The sequence below is a fragment of the Myxocyprinus asiaticus genome, chromosome 19 (genome assembly GCF_019703515.2).
Source record: "Myxocyprinus asiaticus isolate MX2 ecotype Aquarium Trade chromosome 19, UBuf_Myxa_2, whole genome shotgun sequence".
Classification (NCBI taxonomy): domain Eukaryota; kingdom Metazoa; phylum Chordata; class Actinopteri; order Cypriniformes; family Catostomidae; genus Myxocyprinus; species Myxocyprinus asiaticus.
In genome coordinates this window covers 37054789-37080917 of record NC_059362.1, presented here as the reverse complement: position 1 = coordinate 37080917, position 26129 = coordinate 37054789, and the positions used below count along the sequence as shown (strand labels likewise).

General features: G+C 37.8%; 2 protein-coding genes across 4 annotated transcripts in view; both read right to left on the bottom strand.

Annotated features, from left to right (window-relative positions):
- The window catches only part of LOC127409581 (tubulinyl-Tyr carboxypeptidase 2-like), a 36495-nt gene extending 24515 nt beyond the window's left edge, over positions 1-11980 (bottom strand). The window contains exons 1-4 of one of the 2 annotated variants that reach the window (XR_007892011.1): positions 11041-11980; positions 2487-2575; positions 1698-1754; positions 996-1070 (exon numbers count right to left, since the gene is read on the bottom strand). Coding sequence is in view for 1 of the 2 variants with exons in the window: in XM_051644221.1 (XP_051500181.1) it covers positions 996-1070; positions 1698-1754; positions 2487-2575; positions 11041-11358 (539 nt within the window). In the remaining variant the exon portion in view is untranslated. The remainder of the gene's footprint in view (positions 1-995; positions 1071-1697; positions 1755-2486; positions 2576-11040) is intronic. The other variant, XM_051644221.1, reaches the window with a different exon arrangement.
- A 1472-nt stretch (positions 11981-13452) lies between these two features.
- On the bottom strand, positions 13453-23779 carry flvcr1 (FLVCR heme transporter 1). Of its 2 annotated transcripts, none has more exons than XM_051725349.1 (10): positions 22649-23779; positions 22211-22355; positions 21178-21318; positions 20718-20785; positions 18729-18832; positions 18317-18427; positions 17681-17786; positions 17378-17489; positions 17203-17267; positions 13453-14337 (listed from the first exon to the last, which is right to left on the bottom strand). In XM_051725349.1, the coding sequence occupies exons 1-10, from the start codon at positions 23324-23326 to the stop codon at positions 14308-14310; spliced, it is 1560 nt and encodes a 519-aa protein (XP_051581309.1). In that variant the 5' UTR covers positions 23327-23779; the 3' UTR covers positions 13453-14307. The 2 variants fall into 2 exon arrangements, with proteins under 2 accessions (XP_051581309.1, XP_051581308.1); XM_051725348.1 differs by having other exon boundaries at positions 13453-15138; positions 22649-23770.
- Positions 23780-26129: the final 2350 nt, after the last annotated feature.

The following is a 26129-nucleotide window of genomic DNA, read 5'->3' as shown; positions in this document are numbered from 1 at the left end:
TTAGGAAGAGAATCTACTATGACTCCTAGTTTCCTAGCAACAGCTGAATGTCGGATCTTGAGGCTAAGTTGAAAGGGTGGGGGATCATGAAAGAAGACATGTGATCTGAAACATGCAGATGCATATAGATTAATTATCCATTCCAGTTGTGACAGTGCAATTGAGATTTCAACAATGAAAATTAAAGGAGAAATGGGGTTTCTACAAAAAAAGAACTGTACTGTATGTGTGTGCTGGTAATTACCATTATGAGCACTGATTTATACAGTGTTCTAACTATTTTTAACAATTTGCATGGTTTTTCCATGGCTGTTCCTGTTGTTAGTGATAACTTGATAACCATTTTTAAAAGTATTTGTATAGATATTGTACTGACAAAGAGCTATTTCTATCCACTGAACAGTCTAGAGCAGAGCATAACTAGAAAATCTTATATTCACTATAGAAATTCTGGTCCCACTTTACAGTATATTAGGTGTCTTTAACTACTATGTACTAACATTAAAACACATAAAATACAATGTACTTATTGTGTAACTACATGTTGTTCTAAAAAATTCTAACAAAATTCATGTTTGCTGCTACTGAGTTTGAGGTACAGGTAGGTTTAGGAGTAGGGTTAGGAGTAGGGTTGGGGTAGTGTTAAGGTTAGGGGTAACGTTAAAACGTAACTACAGATGTAATTAAATGCAGGTTCTTTAAATGTAAGTACAATGTAAAAACACGCATGTACAAATTGGTTTTGAATTTCTGTAAGCACAGACTAATTTCAACAGCAGAAATTTCAACCTCCTGTCACTGAAGTGACAGTGAGATACTTATGACACTCCCTGATACTTCCAGGTTTCAATGACTGTGAGAACCCTGTTTATACTTTATGGTTTATTCCAAACTAGACTTAAACAAAATATAGTAATTTCATCAATGTCTTGGGCCAAGAAATCAAGTGAATTAGCGAATGCACTGTGGCAATGAAACTATAGGTGCAAGGATACATTCCAAGGATAACTGCTTCAAGGCATTTAATGGGAAGTGATTCTCTTATCATCTCTCTGGCAGTCTCCATCAATCTGAAAGACAGGGAAAAGAGTTTAGTACAATGTAATACAAGGTGTCAAAGACATATACCTACAGAAACACTGATGTGATACACATCTGAGTTAGCAACTTCTCTAAAACTTCTGAAACTGTTTTAAAGTCAGGATACAAAGTCATGTTTTTTGTAAAAGGACATGTCAGCACTTTTTATATGTTTTCCAACTTGCAAAAACAACAGGAAACAACAGAAGCTTATCTGAAACATGAGCTTTTCCACTAAGGGGCTGTTCAGACCGAACATGTTCTTGCACTAAAAAAAAGCTAGATGCAGCACAATGAATATAACAACACAGGTGTCCCGACTTTAGACGTGTTTTTAAAAGTTAGAAGTTCTTTTTAACTTGACACTGTCTAAAAAATGTGGCACTGCATCACTGGAAATAGAAAAGAAATGTGCCACAAGGGTCAAAGTTGTCCATCTAGCGCATGTTTTCATAGATAAACAATTGAAAAACAGTGCAGATATATGCTAAATGTTTTTGGTGTGAACGGCCCCTAAGAGTGTAAAATACAAGTAAAACAACAGAGGAAGCTCATAACAGGAAAACAAGGGTGGGCAGACAGGATGACATAAATGCCACAGTAATGGTATCACTTACCCACTCAGAGGTCTGGTTTTCTTAATCTCAAAGAACTGTGTTCCTGTGTGGTTGTATCTGTCAGCAGTTAAGGAGCTACGTGACAACATCAAGTATGTTTGGCTCATTTAGGAAGCCTTTTTCCTGTTTTTCCATTGTGACTCATGTGTGTCTAAATGCACAGCTGTGAACAATATCCTGTTGAAATTCACATCCGCATTATCCTTCATAGATATTACTGTATTTCGGAGAGAATTTAGACAGTGAAATTTTTGGCTGCTGAAAATAGGTTCTGAAACCACAGTGGGTCTAAATTGGTTTTGCTTCAGGGTCCAGAATTTACATTAAATTATAGTGTTCAAAAAGTTAGGCAGATACCTGTATCTAACTTCTAACTTGATCAGTAAACTATATCAAAGCCACAAATCTTTCATCTACCTTCAAAGTTATGCATGACTCAACTGCAGGCAGGAAATAGAACTAAAAGTACCTTTGAATTCAAGAATAGGTAAAGGAAGAGCTTCTATAATCTCTTATACAGAATTTTTTCTATAATATTCTTATACAGAAAAACCTGCATCTGGAGTATTAAGATAATATTACTCTAAATTAAAAAGACCCAAAAAGCACTTTGAGTAATCCCAGTTGACAGAATAAATTACACCGAGCAAGCAAGCATAAATGACACTCCAATGGAATGAGTATTCATTAATCCATAATGTATCCCGAAGAAGCAGAGTTTTAGAATAGATTTGTCAAACTACATCCTCAGAGTGTTGTTGTGAATGGTTTGTGCAAAGTAAAGGATACTGCAGGTTTCTCATGAAGTTCTGGACAGCATGGAGCCAATCAGGCACAGACATGGATGGCTTAAAGTTTGGAACCGATGGCATGGGGTGCTGTGAAAACAAAGACAGAATTAATGAAATAACAGCTGCATTCTTAAACCCAGTGAACCCTAAACAGACAGCATTTTAATAAATCATAGGAGTGGGGGCCTGGGTAGCTCAGCGAGTAACGACGCTGACTACCACCCCTGGTGTTGCAAGTTCAAATCCAGGGCATGCTGAGTGACTCCACCTAGGTCTCCTAAGCAACCAAATTGGCCTGGTTGCTACGGAGGATAGAGTCACATGGGGTAACATCCTCGTGGTCGCTATAATGTGGTTTGCTCTCGGTGGGGTGTGATTTGTGCATGGATGACGCAGAGAATAGCGTGAAGCCTCCACGCATGCTATGTCTCCGCAGTAACGTGCTCAACAAGCCACGTGATAAGATGCACGGGATGCCACTACGAGGACTTAGAGCGCATTGGGAATTGGGCATTCCAAATTGGGGAGAAAAAGGGGAGAAAAAAGAAAAAAAAAGAAATTATAGGAGTGCTCCAGATGTAAAGACTGTTTCAAAAGGTAGGCATTATTTATGCAAGATCAGTGAAAAAAAAAATAATCAAAGAGGCAAGTGTAAAGTTGGGTACGTGGAGTGGAAGAGGAAGAGAGGAGACGCAGGAGTAAATACTTTAAATCTTTTAATAATAATCGCTGGAGTGGAACAAATGCTGAAGTGGAACAAACAGTAAAGCTAAACTTCACAAAATAACAATTAAACATAACACTTCATCAACACAATGTAACACTTCAAGGACTGACAAATGAGAGGGTACTAGAGGGTATTTAAACACAAGGAACTAATGAGAGAATGGAAGGCAGGTGAGGATAATATGGAACAGATGGAAGTGATGAGGGCAGTGAAACATGGGAGATGTAGTCCGAAGGAAAACTTCAAAATAAGAGTCCTTGAAGAATGTGAGGGAGACAGACTGTGACATTACACACACACACCCCCGACTCCTGGCGCCCAAAGGTGAAGAAGGATCCAAGGATGACGATCCGGGGGCCTGGGGGGTGGCTGCAGAGCTGGGAATCGATCCGGAGGCCTGGGGGGCGGCTTCAGGGCTGGGAATGGATCCGGAGGCCTGGGAGGCGGCCATAGGGCAGGGACTGGGTCAGGAGGCCTGGGAGGTGGCCACAGGGCAAGGACTGGGTCAGAAGGCCTGGGAGGCGGCCACAGGGCAAGGACTGGGTCAGGAGGCCTGGGAAGCAGCCACAGGGCAGGGACTGGGTCAGGAGACCTGGGAGGCATCCACAGGGCAAGAACTGGGTCAGGAGGCGGAACCGCTGGAGGAGGAGACTCTGGGGAAGCGGGCAGAGCCGTGGAAGAGTCTAAGGGCGGAGCCGTGGAAGAGTCTGAGGGCGGAGCTAGGAGAGGCTCGATGAAGGCAGACAGAGACATGGAAGGCTCTAAGGGCAGAGCCGTGAGAGACCCGAGGGGCGGAGCCAGGGAATTTGGTGCCTGGAGCATAGCCGAAGGTTTGAAGGACCGTGGTGGAGCCGGGGGCTCGGAGGACTGAAGCAGAGCCGGTGGAACTGAGGACCAAGGCAGAGCTGGAGGGGAGAGAGGTCCCTGGTGGAGCCGAAGGCAGAGCCAGGTGACCGAAGGACCAAGACGGAGCTGGAGGGATTAGGGACCCCAGTGACGCCGAAAGGCTGACGGCCCACGGTGTAGATGAGGGGACGTAGAGCCGAGGTGTTGATGAGGGCTCAGAGGGCCAAGGCGGAGTTGGAGGGTCGACAGATCCCCTTGCCTATGAAATCTCAGGGGTCGATGATCTAGCCAGAGACTTGGAGGGAATTGGCTGACCAGGAGGAGGAGGAGGAGGAGGTGTCTTGAGTGGAGCCAGCGGAGGAGGAAGAGCCAAGGTACTGGATGGAACCAGAGTGTCCATTAAGCTGGCTGGAACCAGTGGAGGATGAAGGGTAGTTAGGGTGGGAACTAGGGCGGGAGCAAGTCCAGGTCTATTAGCTTGGCAGGAGCTGGCTCAGGGGCGGTCGAGGCTACAGGCACTGGCTCTGGCCGTGGCAGGCATGGGCGCTGGCTCATTGACTGTGGCAGGCGTGGGTGCTGGCTCGTTGACCGTGGCAGGTGTGGGCGCTGGCTCATTGACCGTGGCAGGCTTGGAAGGAGGAGTCGTGGAAGGCTTGGAAGGGTCGTTAGAGGTGAGAGGAGATGTAGGGACAGCGTGGCTCGGACATATTCTAAAAAGGGAAGATTCTCCACTTGCGGAAGGGCTGTGGGATGATGGAAGTTTAAGCCCATTCCATAAATCGCACAGAGGTAGGGGTCTGAGACAGTGGAGGAAGTGATGAGTTGACTGAATTTGATGGTGTAATCCAGGAGAGGAAGGTCTTGTTTGAATAATTCCATTAAAGGACCGGTCAGCTCCATGAATTTTGTCTGTCTGGGCTTGTAGGAGAGGAGGATTAGAGGAACCACGGAGAGTCTTGTGAGGAGGACGTTGGGAGGAACAGGTAAGTCAGTCCTTCTGTAACATTGGGTACGTGGAGTGGAAGAGGAAGAGAGGAGATGCAGGAGTAAATACTTTAAATCTTTTAATAATAATCACTGGAGTGGAACAAACGCTGGAGTGGAACAAACAATAAAGCTAAACTTCACAAAATAAGCATTAAATGTAACACTTCATCAACACAACGTAACACTTCAAGGACTGACAATTGAGTGAACCAAACTAGAGGGTATTTAAACACAAGGAAATAATGAGGGAATGGAAGACAGGTGAGGATAATAAGGAACAGATGGAAGTGATGAGGACAGTGAAACCTGGGAGCTGTAGTCTGGAGGAAAACTTCAAAATAAGAGTACTTGAAGAATGTGAGGGAGACAGACTGTGACAGCAAGATACAGTAAATGTTGATTATACGTAAATATACTTTATTAAATATCAATAAGTATCAACAATTTTTTTTTGTATTAATTACAAACATACTATTTTAACCAGGGCTGTCGATGTACGTGTTAATTTAGTGCAATAAATAATGCATTAAAAAAATTAACAAATTAATCATGTCATTTGATCCTACATAAATTCCATAATAAAAGAACCTATTTTCCTACCATCGGAGCAATTCAAACTTGAAGTACATGTGATTTTGTGTTTTTATGAGCCGCCTCAGTAGGGGGCAGTCAGCGGACCTCAACAAAACTGTGCAGCCACAGAATGAGAGCTGGTCACACATGATGCATTTCTTGACAGTTGGACAAAGCACAACAGAATGCACAGATCTCAAGACAAGAGTTTTAAAGTTTCAACTACTTTCTCCTTGGCACAGCATCCTAAAAACGCTTATTAAATGCTTATTAGAGTGACATTATGCTAATATCAGACTCAAATTAATTAATTTCATTTGCATTCTTTGAAAGAAAAGTTTTGTTTCAAACAACAAAAGACAAAATAGATAATGAATTTTCAATTTTGGTTGAACTATCCCTTTAAGGAGGAGACAGAGATTCAGACCAAGACAGTGACAAGGCAACTTTTGGATTCCCCTTTCTACTCTTGTAACCAGTAGCACTAGCCTTCTCAGCTGTCTGCAGCACAGATGGTGCTCTTATTGTGGAGCTCATTGAAAACAAGGCCTGTTGTTTAGTTCTACCTGCTGGTATTTGCAAGCCTTGGAATGACACTTGAAATGTGTTGTAATGTGCCTGTATGAGCATGTTCCAGATAGAGGATAGCCTTCATTAATGACTTCTTTGCTTCTTTTGAATGGAGGCTTGTGTGCGAGAGGAAGAGCTTTGTTCACTGTTTTTTTCTGTCTGATGTCCTTTAGGACTTAGAAGTGACTGACATTGTAGAGGAGCAAATTATCAATCGGGTACTGTTTCTAGATGATAAGGACTTTTCATGCCATCGAGGCATCAGAACCAACTGACTGATGTGTCATTGAATCGTTGTGAAACTCCTTGTAGGTCAGAGGAGGAAATGAGAACGGGAATCTTCTCCTGTTTCCTCTTTATCTTGCTCTGCTCAGTGCAGGGGAATGAGAGACTGCAGAAAAGTAGGGAGGTAAAGTTTTGTTTGTCCCTGATGACTTTTGAAGCCTTCAAAAGCCTGATAAAGAAACACTGTAATGCATAGTACAATGTATAGTTCTGACCCACTGTTATGATAGCAGAACAGCAATGCTTTTGTTCTAAGTGAAATAACTATTTTTTTTGTACTTCCTGCAACATACAGTACCTACCGTTTTGCAGTTCTTAAATAGAGGTGTTCAGAATCATGAGGTGCTAAAAACATAATCTTAAAACCCTTACTAAAATGTTCAAAGATGGTGTTCCAGAAGACAATAATGCACAAATTTATTTCTCTGTAGTTCCTCAAAATTAATTGGAGTGATATATATTCATAAGCAATATCATTATAGTGTGCTTTCTAAATTATCTTATTACAGCGCAGGTATCAGGGTCTGTTTTCAAGACCTAATAAGCTGCCTCCGGAGGTAGCACTTTAAGGCATCATAGGTGCGCTCCTGACGCAAAGGCTGAATGTACCGATAAGGCTATTAAATTTTGGATCATCCATACTGGAAACCATTAGTATGAAGAGATGTAAAGACAGCAGCCTGACTCAGACCAGGCTGAGGGTCTGTTCCGAGATTGGTGGATGTAGCTTGAAAGCTCTAAGATGACTTACAGTCAGAAATTTTGGTTTTTATTTAGGGATTTTGAAAAAAAAAAAAAGTATGTTGGCTTTGAAAGTCAACATAATATTGATATTTTCAAACACGTTTTTCAGACATGCTACCAACATTCTGCCATTAATCAGGCAAACAGATAGTCCTGCCCCAAATTCATGCCATTGGCTGAGCCAATGTTACTGTGTCAGGCTGGTTGAAATGCAATGTTTTGATAGCACAACAGTGTTTACAGTTTAAGGAAATTAACCTTACTTATATTCGTTACTGAATATTATGCTGGTATAAGAAAAAGCATTTAAGCATGGAAAATATTACACACTTCAGCTATAAGTTTAGGCTTTAAATTCAGTATAGATTTCCACAAAGAGAACATTTTTTAGAACTAATGGGTTCAATTAAATGAGTATCAAATTACAAACGTCACTCTGAATATTGATTTTGACTGTCTGAATTCTTTGAGAGAGGTTTAATTTACACATATGCTCTACTCCAACTGGGTCTCTTCCACCCTGAAAGGAGGTCAGCAATAAATAGAGCACATTCCAAACACTAACAGAGCTGTTCGCTGACCTCTGCCCACTCGTGGGACTGTCCTAAAACTTGAGACTAACTGACTATAGATGACTGTATAAACCAGCTAAAGGAATAGATGTGGACATTTTTGTTTATGTTTATGCAGATTTTACATTGGGACCAATACAATTAAGCAGTATCACACAAGCAAGAGTGCTTTTGTACTGTACTGACTAACTGTTGTGTATTCATGTGCCACTTCTCTGATGACTCAAGGTTGAAAACTTGTTTTGTTTCCCATCGAAGTCCAACCACCAGTCAAAACAACTGGAGTTTAGGGGATTACCCCCAATAAAACTCTAGAGAATGGATTATGTCAGTCTTAAAACCAAAAGCCTGTATTAGACAAACACAGAATGATTTTAAAGTGCTATTACTGTGGTATGAAATGTATATATAAAGAAATGTATGTATAAATTATAAATAAGGAGCATATGACCTACCTGATCCACTATCTGAATAGCCTATTTAATTTTCAAAGATTGTTTAACTGCACCAACACGGATACAGCTGAACGTGCTGGTATGTGTTTTGTTTGCTTAATAACCGCAGAGTCCTCACGTACAATATTTATCAGGGTTACTGGAGAGTCTGATTCTTTGTCAATGCATTCAGTTGTGGGTTACTCATCTTTGACTTTCACATGGACTGTCTCTCATATAAATGGATTTAAAAGCAATGTCTGGCCCATGTCGCAGCCGATCATGTGACTCCTAATCTGGCTGATCTGATGAACTCACTCCATGCACCTGTTCAACACCTGCCGCTGAGGAATGCCTTAAATAAATCACTATAATATCTGGGTCTGAGTCAACACTGTTTTGGACAGTCAAATGCCTTTGTTTTAGCATGCATCAGCACATACGAGCATGTAGGAATGAATAAAAGTGTGGCTATATAACTAGACCCAGGAGTTGTTGTCTGATCAATAAGAATTACTTAGTCTGTAATTAAGATTTGTGATTAAGAGTCACCTCATCCCCACTGAGGCACTTTTATTAGCCAGACCTATGAAGGGTCAATCAGGCCAGACTGATTTATATTTGGATGTTAGGGCATGATTATGACTGAAAGGCATGATAGAGTCTCAATCTGAATGAAAGAGCTAAGATTCCCCTATGCCAATGTCACATGTGAAGATCATTCCTCATATAATCACATAATCTAAGAATCTTAACAGACGAATGTTTCTGCATTGCTGTCATTGGTTGGATCAGGTCACTTCTTTGCCTGGTTTGTAATTGAATTTTACCAAGAGACAATGTAGCATACTGTTGGAAGCCATAGGGATAAGTAAATCTGTTTACATCATAGCTTACACTTCCTCTGGTTGGAAACTGGGTCACACAGCTGGCAGTTTGAGGGATGTCCTTTATATACAAATGCTATTATTGTAAAAGTGTCCAACGCTTCACATATTGGCCAACTTTGAGGTTCAACTGTTTTACAACTGGTTTATAACATGATGAATATGGCACTATTCATTCGGTATATGTGGTACTGAAAGAATGATATATATTAATGCACCATGGTTGCATGGTTTTTCAAAGAACACCAAGGTTATACCATGGTACATGCCCAAAAACATGTAAATGTGTCCTGTGATCATATATTGGCCAACTTTGAAGTTTAACTGTTTAACAACAGTTTTATATGATGAATGAATATGGTAATATTCACATGGTAACATTCACATTAATGTGCCATGGTTCCGTTGGTCTTTAAAGAACACCACGGTATTACCATGCTAAGTGCACAAAACATGTCCAAAAACCTGTAAATGTGTCCTACACTCACATATTGGCCAACTTTGAGGTTTAATTGTTTTACAACTGTTTTATATAATGTATTTGGTCATATTTGTATGTTGTCTATGTATGGTACTGAATTATAACTATATTCATGTATCATGGTTCTTCAAAGAATACAATTGTATTATCATGGTAGATGCCCAAAAACATGTCCAAAAACCTGAAAATGTGTCCAATAACCTCATATATTGGCCAACTTTGAGGTTCAATTGTTTGTCAACTGTTTTAATAATGAATATGGTAATATTCATATGTACCATGGTTCTTCAAAGAATACAATTGTATTATCATGGTAGATGCCCAAAACATGTCCAAAAACGTGTAAATGTGCCCTACGCTAAAATATGGGTCAACTTTGAAGTTCAACTGTTTTACAACTGTGTAGTATAATCAATATGGTAATATTCATATGGTATATTCATATGGTGCTGAATATTCAAATGTGCCATGGTTCTTGAAAGGATAACATGGTATACTGCCATGGTAGATGCCCCAAACATGTCCAAAATCCTGTAAACGTGTCTTACGGTATAGGCCAACTTTGAGGTTCAACTGTTTTAGAACTGTGTAGTATAATCAACATGGTAATATTCATATGGTATATACAGAATACAGTATGGTACTTAATGATTTCTACATTTATGTACCATTCTTCAAAGAATATCATGGTATTATGATGGTACATGCCCAAAAATATGTCCAAGAACCTGTAAATGTGTCCTGTGGTATTGGCCAACTTTGAGGTTCAACTGTTTTCAACTATTTTATTTGAGTATGGTAATATATATGGTACTGAAAGATTACCATATTCTTGTACCATGGTTCTTCAAAGAATACCATAGTATATACCCCAAAACATCTCCAAAAACCAGTTAATGTGTCCTATGCCAAAATATTGGCCAACTTTGAGGTTCAACCATTTTACAACTGTGTAGTGTAATCAATATGGTATTTATATTGTATACAGTATGGTACTGAATGATTGCTATATTTATATACCATGGTTCTTCAAAGAATTCAATGGTATTACCATGGTACATGCCCAAAACATGTCCAAACATTTTAAATGTGTCCTACACTTAAATATTGACCAACTTGAAGGTTCAGCTGTTTTACAACTGCTTTATATAATGAATCTGCTGATATTACCAATATTACCATGGTTCCATGGGTCTCAAAGAATACCATGATATTACCATGGTATATCCCCCCGAAACATGTCTGTAAATGTGTCCTACACTTATATATTGACCAACCTGCTTTACAAACAAAAAGCACAAAAAGTAATGTACTCAGTTGCACATATATATATATATATATATATATATATATAGACATCAGATGTCCAAAAATGCTGTATTGGTAGGCAGCTCACTCGGCTTTTAGACACAGCTGCTCTCTACATAAACAGCTCTTTCAACTTACTTTAGGGAGGTGAGTTGCATTTCGTATCCTATCCACCATCTCCTGTCCACTGGGGTGAACTCTGGCAACATGGGACCACATCCTCTCCCAGGTGACACTGTCAATAGGAAAGCCCGTCCTGTTCACGTAAAACGGTACCCCACCATCTTTCTCCTCTTCCTCACCGGACGACCTACCGGTGTTGTTCGCGGCAGTGGACGAGGAGGACTCCAGAGGCGGACCGCTACTATGACGGTGTGTACTGGTGCTTTTGGACCGCCCGTGTCTGCTGATCTTGGCTGTTGAGGAGCCGCTGCTTGTGGCGCTTGGTATTGTCATTGTTCAAGAAGTCTGTATGAGGGGGGAGTTTCCCCTTGTTATTCCCCAAGATCAGTTATGATAGCCCGGCATTCGTGCAAAAAGACATGTTGCTCCTCAAACGTGCATATTAATGGACCGAAACCACTCAGTCCAGCTCAACTGTGAAAATTATGTTCGTTTTGAAAAATATCGAAAGAAAGAACAATGATCAACCGTACCATTTCTGGAGGAAACTAGCGGACCTTGTTGCAAATGCTTGCAGAACCGATTCGGAACGGATCAGACTGAATAATATAATCGCAGTAAGCAGCAACTAGTGATCCCGTTGAACCGCATACTATAGTAACCGATCGCTTAAGGACAAATCCAGGGTGAAACTCCGCCTCCGATGGACTCCAGTTAATGGTATGGCACAGAAACTACATCCTTTCGCTCAAAAGAAAACATAGTATTGTAGAGGACTCAGGCTGAATAGTCCCTGGTTAGAATAATTTATCATTTGACTGTATTTATGAATGACCTATTGTAAGCGTACAACTGCTTTCACTGAGGGTCTCAACAAATGGTTATTCTCTGTAGCGCTTCTGATAGAGTTGTTTTATCACCGTTAACGATAGCCAGCCAGGTTTTGACGGGGTTTCATTGGATGAGGCAACAAAGTGAGGCGGGTGCATTTCCATATAAGGGCAATGGCTCAGTCTATGATTGGTCTAAACTGCGGAAATGGGCGTGAACATTCTTTGCGTCTCCAGTAAGTTTTTAAATTAAATATGTAGTTTTTAAACCGTCATTTAAAGTGATAGCATGTGTACTTTAATGTTATAACATGTTTTTAAAATGTAATAAAATATTTAATTTGGAGGGGAATAAGTGTCATTTTATGCTCAAAAATATTCACCCCCTCAGTAGTATATGTTGTGTCATGATTTACAAGGATTTGTCACAAAAATAGCAAGAAACAGAAATACTTTACAGTAGATCAATCAGTTGAAGACTCATGTTGATTTATGTCATAGTCTTCTTTTTTGTTTGTTTTTTTAAGATAGAGCATACTTTATTCCAACTGAATGGCGTTAGTTAAAACTTTGAGGCATTCATAAATCATGCGAGTTGAATGACTAATCAAGCTGGCATGTATAACGACGGTACATTACGGTGATGCATTTAAAGGGATAGTTCAATCCATAAAAACATTAATAAAAATAAATCTTTCATCATTTACTCACCTTCATGCGATCCCAAATGTGTATGACTTTCTTACTTCAGCAGAACACAAATGAAGATTTTTAGAAGAATATCTCAGCTCTGTTGGTCCTTTTGAAGATATGGATTTAACCACGGGAGTCATATGGATTACTTTTATGCTGCTTTTATCTGCTTTATGGACCTTTAGATTTCTGGTCACCATTCACTTGCACTGAAAGGACCAACAGAGCTGAGATATTCTTCCAAAAATCTTTGTTGTGTTTAGCAGAAGAAAGAAAAATCATTCACGTCTGGGGTGGCATGAGGGTGAGTAAATGATGAGCGAATTTTCATTTTGGGGTGAACTGTCCCTTTAAGAACAAACAGCTCTGGACGGCTGAACGCAGATATATTTATGCTTTGTATGATCACAGGAGGGCGCCAGAGTTCTAAATTCAACTCTGCTCTTTCCTGATATTACAGTGCTGGCAAGGCAACTAGGTATTGATATTCCCCAGACACTGTGGTTGGGGGTTTGTTCTAAACGCCTAACCCTAAGTATTAAACTTCTGGAATTAATTTAATTAAATTATTATTATTATTATTTAGATTAATTTAGCTTTAGGCATGGTATACTATTTTTGTATTAAAAATAGATAATATAAAAATATCAGATTTACTTACATTATTGATGAAATGTATCTAAAATTAGTGACTGAAAAATGCAGCATCTCATCAAATGAAATTCTAAAACCTAAGCTTACCAAAAACATCAACAATGTTCTTTTCCTTGCAAGTATTCCCTTCAAGAAATGCAAATTGAAAATGTGCAAACTGTGTTATAAATATTTGCAGTATTTATGTCATATTAACCATTTTACTGTACTAATATGTTTGTTATTTTAGAATTTAAAATTTAAGTCAGAGTTGTTTAAAATGTTTAATGGAGTGTGATACAATGTAATCAACACTGCTATATAGACAAATGCAATTTGCAAAAGCTACACTGCAGAATTTGTAGTATTTTACAACAGTATGAAATCACGAGACACTCCTACACCTACAGCATTAAGAGTGTAATCCAATTAATAGAAAAGCACACTTAAAAATGAGCAGGCTTTTACTTGACAATGAATTTCCCAGTGACATTTGTGACAATCGTGTGAAACCATGGTTTACACAGCTGCTTTCATTAACTAATAAGTATACTAAGTAGAAACAGTAGAAATTCAAGCCAAAATTAATAAATACAAAAACAATTTTGAAAAAGCCAATAAATATAATAATAATACAAATTAAAAAAATAGTTACTTAAGCAAAACTAGGGTTATAAAATGATTGCATCATGTTAAAATAATAATGCTTCTTTCTACCAAATTTCTATGCCATTTTTTTTTTTCATTAAACCTCACTAAAGAACACACAATCACACCCTTGCAAATATGACTTACTCCTTTTTAGAAAAAAAAAAATACATTCTTTTGAATGTTGTACATACAGTATGCTTACATGTTGATTTGTGCTTTCTTGAAAATAGTAAAACAGGTAGCCTATAATCTTCTCCTGGTCCATGTTAATTGTCTTACTGATCAGAAAAGCACAACATGACTTCTGATGTTAGAACTGTAATGATGAAACCTATAAAGCAGTTTACTAGCATAAGCATTTAAAATGACATCACAGTGTCTCATCATAATAAGTTAATTTTTTAAAGCACTTTCTATACTCATGCCCTACAATTTTTTAAAGAATACTCTGGTTTTAAAGCATGGGAATTCTTCATCATCCGGAACACATAAAATGGAGATGTACCTAAAATGGACATGTAGATGTTTAACATATATATGTTCTGCAATGCAGCAGATGTTAAAAATGAACAAAATAACTTCTGAGAAGGTCCTCTGAGAAAAAGCAATCAGACATGCATCCGTACTGTGCTGTTTCCATCATACTAAAAGGATTGTGCATAAGTGCATTAACAGCCCTATACGATATTTCATATTTGGTCCATAGTTCTTGAAATATATAAAAACTGTCATGCATGTATAATTACGAGACAGATTGTTTATCCACATTGGACAGTCTAGATTAGGAGGACGAAGTTCATGGGATAGTTTACCCAAAAATAAACATTCGGTCATCATTTACTCATCCTCATGTTGGTTCAAACTTGTATGACCTGTATGTTAGTAGAATGTTAGCCTCAGTCACCATTCGCTGTCATTGCATCTTTTTTTTTCCATACAATGAAAGTGAATCGTCACTGAGGCTGCATAATATCTTTTGTGTTCAACAGAAGACTTAAAGTCAAAAGGGTACTCACGAGTATAAGTAAATTATGACAAAATTGTAATTTCTGGGTGACCTAACCCTTTAACAGTATGTGAACAATTATCACTGGCAATTTTAACTGAACATTGTATTATACAACATTATTACAGTGCAACAAAAAGGAGATTTCAAGTAATCTCACAAGAGTCTGTGATCTGTTGTTGTGATTGTAGATGTACTATTGTAGACATTTAAGAGTTAAATTGAGGTGTCATGAGACAAGCTGGAGGACTCCGGTTTGTTGCCATTGGATAATTTTTCAGAGGACTGCTCAGTGGGAACCTTTAGGAGAAAGAAATACTTCTTCAATTAAGATCTTTAAGGCTTGCATTTCCCTAAAGACCGTCATTCAATTATGAAAATATTATCTTCAAGACTGGGCTATTAAGGGTCAAACGGATTGAAAAACAAAGCATAAAATTGTTCTGTGGTTTCATATGATCATAGTTTTGTATAAAGCTTTTTTAACCCTTTAAGCTTTTTTTTTTGTTTTACAAAAAATAATTGTCAAAATATTAATACAGTCTTGACCAACACAAAATAGGTATTGTCTGAAAGCTTAGAAGCTCTACTTTACAATGCATGTAGGCAATATGACCACAACTGAACAAGTTCTTTGAAAATCAGAAGAGCTCATTTTGATCATTTATGAAAAATTTTGCACCGTACATATTATTGTAATCAGTAAAAACATCAAACTCATCAAATAGCCATGTGTTATATGTTGCTGGAAAGCTCTCAAAGAGTAGAATACAACCAGCCTATTTACTCACAGACAAAAATATAGCAAGTAATAGCTAAGTTTATGTATTTGACATCTTTGTTTCATATCAAGAGGTGTTGCTTATATGCAGAGGTGGGTAGTAATGCGCTATATTTACTCTGTTACATTTACTTGAGTAATTTTTTGGAGTAAATGTACTTTTAAGAGTAGGTTTTAAAGTGGGTACTTTTTACTTTTACTCAAGTAAGGCTCTGATGAAAACAAAATACTTTTACTTCATTAAAATGGGCGACGTTCCTGTCGTTCCATTACTGGTTTTAATCCGATATGTTTTAATAAATGCTTAATTTATTGAGAGATTTCTGAATGAGACTTTTACGACAGCGGAATTTTACAGTTGCACTTTGTCACTCTTGTCCAGTTCATCACTGCAGAAGCAAGCGCTCAAAACAAACACTTTCTTTCATCATGCAATGCCTTCATTTTACACCAAGACAAGTGGATATTTCAAGATTAGAATTGCAGCTCCAATTTAAGAAAACTCGTTGTGGTAAGTGTTGCCGATTGTGATAACGTGAGCTTGTCTGTGTCGTGGTGATAATAATTTTATGTATCATGGAATGCTAAACCAATCGGATTGGGATCAGATCAGTGCAAAAATCATCCATACTTGGGCAGAGAGAAATGTGATAGGTGACTGTTACATATGGCCACCAGGAGATGGTGCCAAGTACAAGACACAGACTCAGTGATGACTCATATGGCACAGAATGAAACTCATTCTGTGAAATCTCATTACTGAAATCATGCCTGCATGCTATGCAAACCTTAAGTCATTGTTGTGTTTCCATGTATAATTAGATTGTATGTACAATTATTATGTTTTATTTGTTTGGAGAGGCTTTTGGACACTTGGAGACGTTTTTGTACACTAGGATAAATTATTATAGTAATGCTATAACTTTTGATTGCTTTGTTGAATCAACACAATATTTTACTCAGTTACAGTTGACATGATTGGGAACAAAACAAAATCTTTTCAGAGCCACCTTATTTACAACCAGAAATATACAATGTTTTTTTTGTGTGTGTGTGTGTGTGGTTTTTCAGCAGTTTCTTAGGCTGAGAGAGTCTCAGAATTTGTCATAATCTATATCATTAAAAAATGTGAAAAGTTTTCTTTACAATGATACCAAACACGACCCTCCTTGTTTTTTGTTTTAAGCCTTTAATTTTGGGTATGCCACTGAAACAGGAATTTTAAAAACACCCTCAGAGCTTAAAAGGTTAAGTGATACAATTATTTCAAATTGTCAAGCAAACTCCCTATTTTCTCTGTAACAATGAATATTGATGTTTTGATTAGCTTTGTTTGATCAATCTTCTCAGGCCCTCAGCTTTGGCTTTTGTCCCTTTTGACTTTGATCTTGCAGTGCAAACTGATTTTAAAACCACTAAAATGTCTATCATTTCACACACTTAGATATGTATGTTGAGCTTTTCTGTGTTTGGCATATTTAGTTCACAAAAATGTCACCAGTGATGAAAAGGATACTGGCTTTAAAAAAAAAAAAAATGGACAAAGTTTAAAAACCAAAAATGCATTCAAATGATGGACTTACCGCTTGCCCTTTGTTAATGTTTCCCACATTGATGTCATTTCTTTTGAGGTCTGATTTAATCAAAGCTGTAAGAACAACAGATGAGATTTTTACAGCTATTCACCAATAATACAGATCAATAAAAAATATTTTTAACCTAAGGTAGGTATTACACCCTCTAAATAAGAAAAGTCACCTGTCAGAACAATGCCAAGGAGGATCCATGCACACAAGAAAATGTTTCCAATGAGTGGGCTGTAGTCTGTGGTGAGCCGTCCTTGGATGAGAGTAAAAATTATGCCAAAGACCTAAAATTAAAGACAGTACAGAAAGAGACAGCATTACTTATTTACAATGACTTATCCAAGAGGAATCTAAACCGGTTCTTCTACATATCGTACATACTGTGAATAGCTGGGTGTGTATGCAAATGATCAACCACAAGAGCATTCCAAAATGAATCAAGCCATTTTGTTAAGAATGAGAAGGCCACATATACCTGTGCAAATGCATTTAGAAGACCAGATGATGTTCCCTCTGACTCGGGGTATGTAATTTCGACACCAAATTCAAAGCCAATGGGAAGGTAACCAGTCATAAAAAACCTTTCAAAACAAAAGAAGTGCAAGTAATATGAGGCATGTACCTACCTGGCAGAATATGCTATGTACAAACAGAATGTACAAACATGTTGTGACAAGGAGGAGGGCGAGGCCGGGAGAACTGCCGCATCTCGTTGCACTTATCCCTCTCCTCGGCTGATTAGCCTGATTGGGCCTACCCTCCTCCTTGTCACACATTTAAATTAACCTAACAGCAATACGGAAGTTAAAGACAGATGTTTGCATTGTGAAGTGCTACAAGATGTAAGTCCTATATCAGAATGCTTTGTAGGGGTGTTTGAAAATGATAATACTGTATGTACTGAAAACACTTTCCTTTGCAAAATAAGAAGTGTAACAAATAAAAAAGATCCCTTATAGACTGTGTTGTTGATATACAAACTATATGTGGGAGGGAGCAAGGAACACATAGTGTTTGGTAATTTGTCTGGATTTGTGAATCAAGATAGGACTAATTTAAAAGACAATATTAACTGGCATAATAAGAAGAGCTCTAGCAGTAGCAGGCTTACCCCAGGACCCCAGAAGTAAAGAAGACCACAGGCAGATGTTTCAAGTCCAGTGTGAATGTGAACACCACCATTCCAATGAACGAAAGTATGTAGACAATTAATGTTGTCAATCTAAAGGGCAAGAGAGGCAGTTGAACACTTTCAAGCTGGTCTGATAAACAAACAGTAAACAGATTAAGCTAAATTAAATGGATTTGGGTAAATCCCTTTAAAAATAAGTAGTAAATGCATTTTTAAAAGAAAAGCCAATAATAAGTATACTTAGCCAAGTGAAAAAGTTTTAAAGATTAGCAGAGACTAATAATGAAAATCTGACACAGCTATGAGTGCCAGAACAAAATACTTTAAAGCCATTTAAATTAAACTAAAATGAAAATACTGGAAGAACAACTTGTAAGGCAGACACACATACTTATAAAGTTTAGTACGATCCAACCAGAATCCACACAGTATGGAGCCCACCATTCCAGCCAACACCAAAGTCAAGCCGATTCTGCCTGCATTTATTTCTTCACCCTAGAAACAAGTTTTAAGGTTAAGGGATTGTTCACCCAAAAATAAAATTGCTCTCATCATTTACTCACCCTCATGCCATCTGAGGTGTGTATAAGCTTTGTTCTGCAGAAATCAAATGAAGATTTTTAGAAGCATGTCTCTAAGCTCTGAAGGTTAATTCAAAGCAAGTGAATGGTTGCAAGAAGTTTGAAGGACCAAAAAGCAGATAAAGTCAGCATAAAAGTAATCAATAAGACTCCAGTGGATTAATCCATGTCTGCTGAAGCGATCCAGTTGCTTTTAGGTGAGAACAGACTAAAATATATCTGCTTTTTCACAATAAATCTTGACATAAGCAGTCTCCTTGGCGAACATGATTTCAAGCTTGATTACACTTTCTAGCTCCATCTAGCACTCTGCGCATGTGTCAAGCACTAGGAAGTGTAAACGAGCTTGAACTCATAATCGTGCCAAGAGGCTGCAATGACAAGATGTACAGTAAAAATATTACATTTTGGTCTGTTCTCACCCAAAACCTACTGTATCCCTTCAGAAGACATTGATTAAACCACTGGAGTCTTATGAATTACTTTTATGCTGACTTTATCTCCTTTTTGGACCTTCAAAGTTCGGGCAACCATTCACCTGCATTGAATTGACCTACAATATTCTTCTAAAAATCTTTGTTTGTGTTTTGCAGAAGAAAGTCATACACATCTAAGATGGCATGAGGGTGAGTAAATGATGAGAGAATTTACATTTTTGGTTGAAATATCCCTTTAAGAGGAGATTCTATGAACATTTGCCTTTCCTTTTCTTCAACAGAATGGACCTTAGTCAGGGTAGATGCCATATTCACCCTGCTGAAAATAACAGCTTATATCTCCATGCTGGTTTAGGTTGCTTGTGGTGCGAAGTGCTGGTTTTGTGCTTGGTCTAGCTGGTGGAACATCTTAAGTGTTGATGTTAACCAGCCAAATTTAGCAGGTAAAGCCGGTTAACTAGCAAGATCTTTTGCCTGATGATGGTTGACCAAGGAGGTTTTGCTGGTCAAGATTGTCCTCTCGAAAGGATAATTTGACAGTCCATAAAAGGGACAGTTCACCCAAAATGTAAAATGTAGCATTGTTTACTCACCTTCATGTTGTTCCAAACATGTATGACTTTCTCTTTTCCGTGGAACACAAAAGAAGTTGTTAGGCAGCATGTTAGTCTCAGTCACCATTTACTTTTGATGCATTATTTTTCTATACAACGAAAGGGAATGGTGACCGAGGCTAACAATGTGCCTAAGATCTTCATATGTGTTCCACAGAAAAATGAAAGTCATACGGATTTGTGAATTTGGAATTGAGAGCTTTCAAAAGCATGTGCTACAGGCCTCCAGTTTGTTATCCATTACACACGTTGGTCTCTGGTCTGCTAAATTGTCTCAAAAAAACTACTAACATTCCTTCAGTGCATTAGTGTTCTCATCTTGCTCCCTTTGAAAATGCTATCAACCAGTGTGAATTTCAGCATTGTCTCCATTTTTTAATTACACCTCTTTTCAAGGGATCTCTCAATCAGAGATGAAAGTACGGTAAGAAATGTCACATGGTGTGTGCAGTCACTAAACTTAAGCCTGGTGGGAAAGTCAGCAGACCATTCGGGACAGATCAGACTTGTAGTAATGGGAATGTACACAGAATTGCTTGTCTTTTGGCTCCACAGTACATTTGGACTCTGTCATGAGTACCAGGCATGCATGAAAAGTGGCTAATAAAGAGACAATGAATCTGTGACCAGCCTCCTTTTCTCATCCTAAACTGTATGAAACAACTGAGACCTCAACACACATGCATACTGCATTTTCATGCCAGTTTAGCCACAGTTGTATATGCAGAATTTTTTAAAGGTCACTTACCGGATAGTGATATATTATCATTTGATTGAGGAGTGTAGATACAGAGTAGAACGATCCTGTCATGATGCCTAAAAACAACAATATCCATTTTTTTTTAATCAATTTAGCATTACTAAAAAATTATGTTCATGACTACGTTTATGACTTATTACGGTTTTTTTTTTTGTTTTTTTTTTTTACATTTTGTAGCATCTTTCATTTCAATACATTTCTTCTTGCATTCTGTTGGCATTCCAATATACGTGTATATATTGTGTAGTTTGTTTAAGTATGGGTGATTACGTTTGTTAACATACAGAACTTTCCTAATTTATCACGTTAATGAGCCATATACAAATTAAAATAATAGAAAGCATTTAATAATGAGAAATAACACAACAGACATAATAATAATAACATAATTTTCTCTATTAAAAGCACTGATTTAGACTGAGAAGGAATGAATGACTTATTTTTCCACCATAACTGATGAGGAGCAGAATGAAGGGCTTGTTCTTGAAGAGGTTGATCATCGATTTCTTGTATGAATAATCTTCAGCTGGTTTTATGGAGAGAACAGCTTGCGCCTTGCTGGGTGGCAGTGGAGGACTGTCCTTAATGACTAACAAAAACATTAAGAAAGAGATTAACTCATAAATGGCTGTGCTTAATAATGTCATATCTCATTATTACTGAAGAAAACTGAATATGTTTATAGTTATCGTGAAGGACGAAATTTAATCTTAATTGTTATTGCTAACAGCTCTTGTGCCCATGTTTATAAAAGGGTCAGGTCATTTCCATCTTGATATCTGATGACAAATAACACATGATATCATATGCAAAAATAATGTCTCCGTAATTTTCTAATAGATCTAAAATGGTTTTGTATGTCATATCAAGTCATTTTTCTTTAATACAAAAATTAACACAAAGTTTTCTATTGCATTATGTCTTCGTCTCTCGCATTCTCTCGACAGACCTTTTTCAGAGTAGCACCGTACTTAATTTTCTGACGGGAATGAAAATGAGGCTGTGAGGGATAGACTTACAGTTTCTTCAATGGTTTGTACCATTGCTGAATGACTTTCCATGATCAAAGCACTGGAAAAGACATCTTTCCAAAAATATATCAGTAGATAACAATGATTAAATAAAATCATGATACTTTAATCAAAGATGAGTTAAGTTTACTTGTTACTAGTTAACTGTACTTAAATAATTAAGTTCACTTTACTTGATCCGAATGAGTATGTTTACTGCAAAAAAGAATGCAAACTGATTGCGTTAAAAAAAAAAAAAAAGGTCAACTAATTCGATTTCACAGTGTATGCCACTGAACAGACTGTGAATCTGTCCCTGACAGCCTTGTTTTCATTCCCATCAAAAATTAAATATGGTGCTACTCTGGAATCTTTGTTGGACAATGTGCTGTGTAGAGATTTCATGCCTAATTTTTACTAGGTAGAAAGTTTGGATCACCCTAGAAGGGAATCTTTAGAAAAAAATCTTACCAAATACTGTTAAAAGAAACAAAAGTGTTGAAACTCCAGCTGTCCCATAGAACATTATGCTGATGTTGTGGCCCATGAGCTCTTTGTCATCTGCTGTGTTTGGTACCAGTACAGGTGGGAGCAGAAAACCTATTGCTACACCAAGCTGATGAAGAAATAAGCAGAGAATGTTAACACACTATCAGCACATGCAACAATAAAAATACCTTTGTAATAAAACACATACATCCGTGGCACCAATTATGCATTTCTATGAATGCAAACTGTATGCAGTATTAATGGTGTATGCCTATATGTCACTTTACATGCAAGCAGACATATTTCATGTTATTAAAATAATTACACATTTTGTTAGCACTATATTGTAGCCAATGAACACTATTACTGTCATGTAAGTTGTAGCTAGTATGCCCTTTCACCTGTAATTATGAAACACACCTGGTTGCCCAACACAGCTGTGGCACACGCCGTGGAAACTTCTTTCGGCCCGAACCAAACTGACGCGATTCTGGAGGGGAGACCTAGGATGAACACCTGTGCCACAGAACATATGATCTGTGCGGTCATTGTGACCCAGAACAGGTCGGCCCTCACGCTAGCACATTTCACCCACGCACCCACGCCGTTCAAGCCGGCCCCTAGTAACGCTGTCATCCTCAGTCCCTTCTTATCCAACAGCCACGTAGCGGGGAAGATCAAAGGCACGTACGCGACCATATAGACCACTGAGAGCCAGTCAATCATGATGTTTGTTACATTGTAATAGTCCATGAAGATGTTGGTGATGATGCTGTACTGGATCCATTGAAAGGCGTTGACGAGTGAGTAGAGGCTGAACACCGCCAGCACCCCGAACCTCCTCCAGTACAGTCTCGTTTCCAGTGGTTCGTCATTCTGCTCACCGGGAAGCATCGCTTCTTTTTCGTCCGGTGGCGGAAGCTCCTGTTCCAGTACATTTGCATCCACAGTTACAAGAGCCGATCCATCGGAAAGATCCTTACAGCCGCTGTCCTCGTCTGTATTTCCTCTGTTTTGCGTCTCGCAGGCTGTGACACTGCTATCAAGTGTACTGTCGCACAGAACATGCTGCTCTTGAAGCAACTCGCCAGCCACCATTATGACAAAATCAACTGTTCCACTGAGACATAAACTATTCTAATTTATATCAAAAGAACGGATGCCTTCGGCGACATGTGTAGCGCTTTGAATGGACGTTTCCTGGAGCGATACGCTTGTAAAACAAATAAATAAGGCGGACGGTTTAATATTGAAAGCCCTTGATTATAACACAGATAAAACTATGTAATTAACACCTATTAAGATCAACGGCCAGAACTGGGGATACGTTTCCGATTACTACCGGCTTTTACCGCATGTGGGAGATGATGATGGCGTGATGTGCGCATTCTCTTCGGATGTGCTTACTCTGCTAGGCTCGTCTGCCAGTACAGTAAGTGGCTTACGGGCATGTTTGGACCAATGAGAGTGTAGGTGAGGAGGGGCAAATAGGCGATAGTAGAGCCTGGCCTTCTACAGCTATGCACCACTTATTACTCTCCCTTTATGAACGTTTTATCTAGATTTGTTTAAGTCGAATCACTTGCTTGCAGTGTAGGCAGGATGTAAAGATGTAAAAAAAACATCTCCAGAATAAATTCTAAGTGGTACCCTCTGTGGATTCAGTGGATTCTTATATTCAGTAACTACAGGTACTTAACCTTTAAAGGAATAGTTCATCCAAAAATGAAAATTCTCTCTTTAACCCTGATGCCATCCCAGATGCGTATGACTGTCTTTCATCAGTAGAACGCAAATGAAGATTCTTAGAAGAAGATAGAGCTCTGTCAGGTCCTTATAATGGAAGTACACGGGTGCCAGCACTTTGACGGTCCAAAAGTTGTATTTAAGTAGCATAAAAGTAATCCATGTGACTCCAGTCGATCAATGAATGTCTTCTGAAGCAAATCAATATGTTTATGTAAAACATTAATCGATAATTAAAACGTTATTAACTTTTAAAAAGCGTTTCCTGTCAGCAGCTGGCGCGAAGTATGACATAAGCGCATCGTCGAGTTCACGCGAGAATTCAGAAGCGGCGCTTATTTACAACAGAAGAATGAGCGTCACGCAAGAGTTCGGCCATTTCAAACAGCATCAGAGCCCTGGATGGAAGCGGCAATTTAAAGTTAAAAATGTTTTAATTATCAAATTGTTTCATACATAAACCTATCGATTTGCTTCAGAAGACATACAATGATCGACTGGAGTTGCATGGATTACTTTTATGCTGCCTAAATATGACTTTTGGACCATCAAAGTGCTGGCACCCGTGTACTTCCATTATAAGGAACTGACAGAGCTCTATCTTCTTCTAAAAATCTTAATTTGTGTTCTGCTGAAGAAAGACAGTCATACACATCTGGGATGGCATCAAGGTAAGTGAATAATGAGAGAATTGTCATTTTTGGGTGAACTATACCTTTAAATGCATGGGAATTTCACCAAACATTCTTGACATATTTGGGTCTTTAGAGATCCAGCGCTTGTATCTATCACAAATGGATCTACAAAAAGCCCAGACAAATTTTGAAAATATTTTCAAGACTATCAGAAAATAATAGAATAAAATATATTTTGATGTTTTATATTTCATATATCAAAGAGAAAATGCAACAAATCAGGACAAATCTAGAATAGGATTTTTTACTTTCACACTGAAATTTCCTGAGACGCAACGGGCTGTCAAAAACATTGTGCTACACATAACACATCATCTACACAAAAGCATTTTCTTAGGCACATATGGAGTCTTAATAGATGCACAACCAGAGTTCAGAGGGTTACTTCTGAAATGTATCCCACTACAGGATACAGAATACATAATGTAAAATTTAATTTGTAATGTATTCTGTTAGATTACTCAAGGTCAGTAACGTATTCTAAATACTTTGGATTACTTCTTCAGCACTGGTAGATTTTTTCACCTGTATTGACTATAAAAACTCTGCCAGTACAGTAAGACAAAATACACGTTAAAAATACATTCTCTGAAAAACCTAAATATCTTATACAGTGTTGTTTCTAAAAAAAGATAAACCAAATTGTTCTTGTTTTAATGATTTTTAGATATTTTTACAGGAAAACAACAGAAAAATTATTATCAAGAATATGATTTTTGCCCTAATATCAAAGGTCTTACAAGAAAAAAGAAATTATGATCTAACATGGATTTTCTTGATAAAAAAGTATGATCGTGCATAGTAACATGTGCATGTAAAATGGCTAGAAATAGCATTTTAGCTTAGCGTAAAGCTGACAATTTACACAAGGTTTATTTCTATTTCTTCTGCTACAAACTTACTTCAAACTTACTTCTCTGTCTGCTCGTATGAATGTAACACATCATAAGAAAGTGTTTCACCGCTGTTCAAATGCACTTTGGATCGCATCATTTATATGTATAAATGTTTTCCATCTGAAAGGACTAAATATTAAATGAAACAAATGACAATAAAATGCAAAATAATCTCTTCAGTAATCAAAATACTTTTTGAATGTAACTATATTCTAATTACCAGTGATTTAAATTGTATCTGTAGTGGAATACAGTTACTTATATTTTGTATTTTAAATACGTAATCCCATTACATGTATTCTGTTACTCCCCAACCTTGTGCACAATTTACATAATTTCAGTAATACACAATAGCCATAACATACTGTTCATGTGTCATACTTGCTATAGTTTACTTCCATGTTGCTTCTTCATCAAATAGCAATGTCAAATGTAAATCAAGTAATTCTTTGAATTCTTGAGTAAACAGCATGTATAACATGTATGTGTACATGCATATGGAATACTGATAATTCCCCATTATTGTTAATTCATTGTTACACAGAAAATTGATGTGATGCAGTA

Excerpts from the sequence above, each read along its gene's own strand:
- flvcr1 (XM_051725348.1), bottom strand. The coding sequence starts at position 23,326 with ATGGTGGCTGGCGAGTTGCTTCAAGAGCAGCATGTTCTGTGCGACAGT. Across the intron at positions 17,787-18,316 it reads TTTACTTCTGGGGTCCTGGG|GTTTTTTATGACTGGTTACC; the intron begins GTAAGCCTGCTA and ends TTGTTTTGAAAG. Across the intron at positions 17,490-17,680 it reads TTCTAAATGCATTTGCACAG|GTCTTTGGCATAATTTTTAC; the intron begins GTATATGTGGCC and ends CTTTAATTTTAG.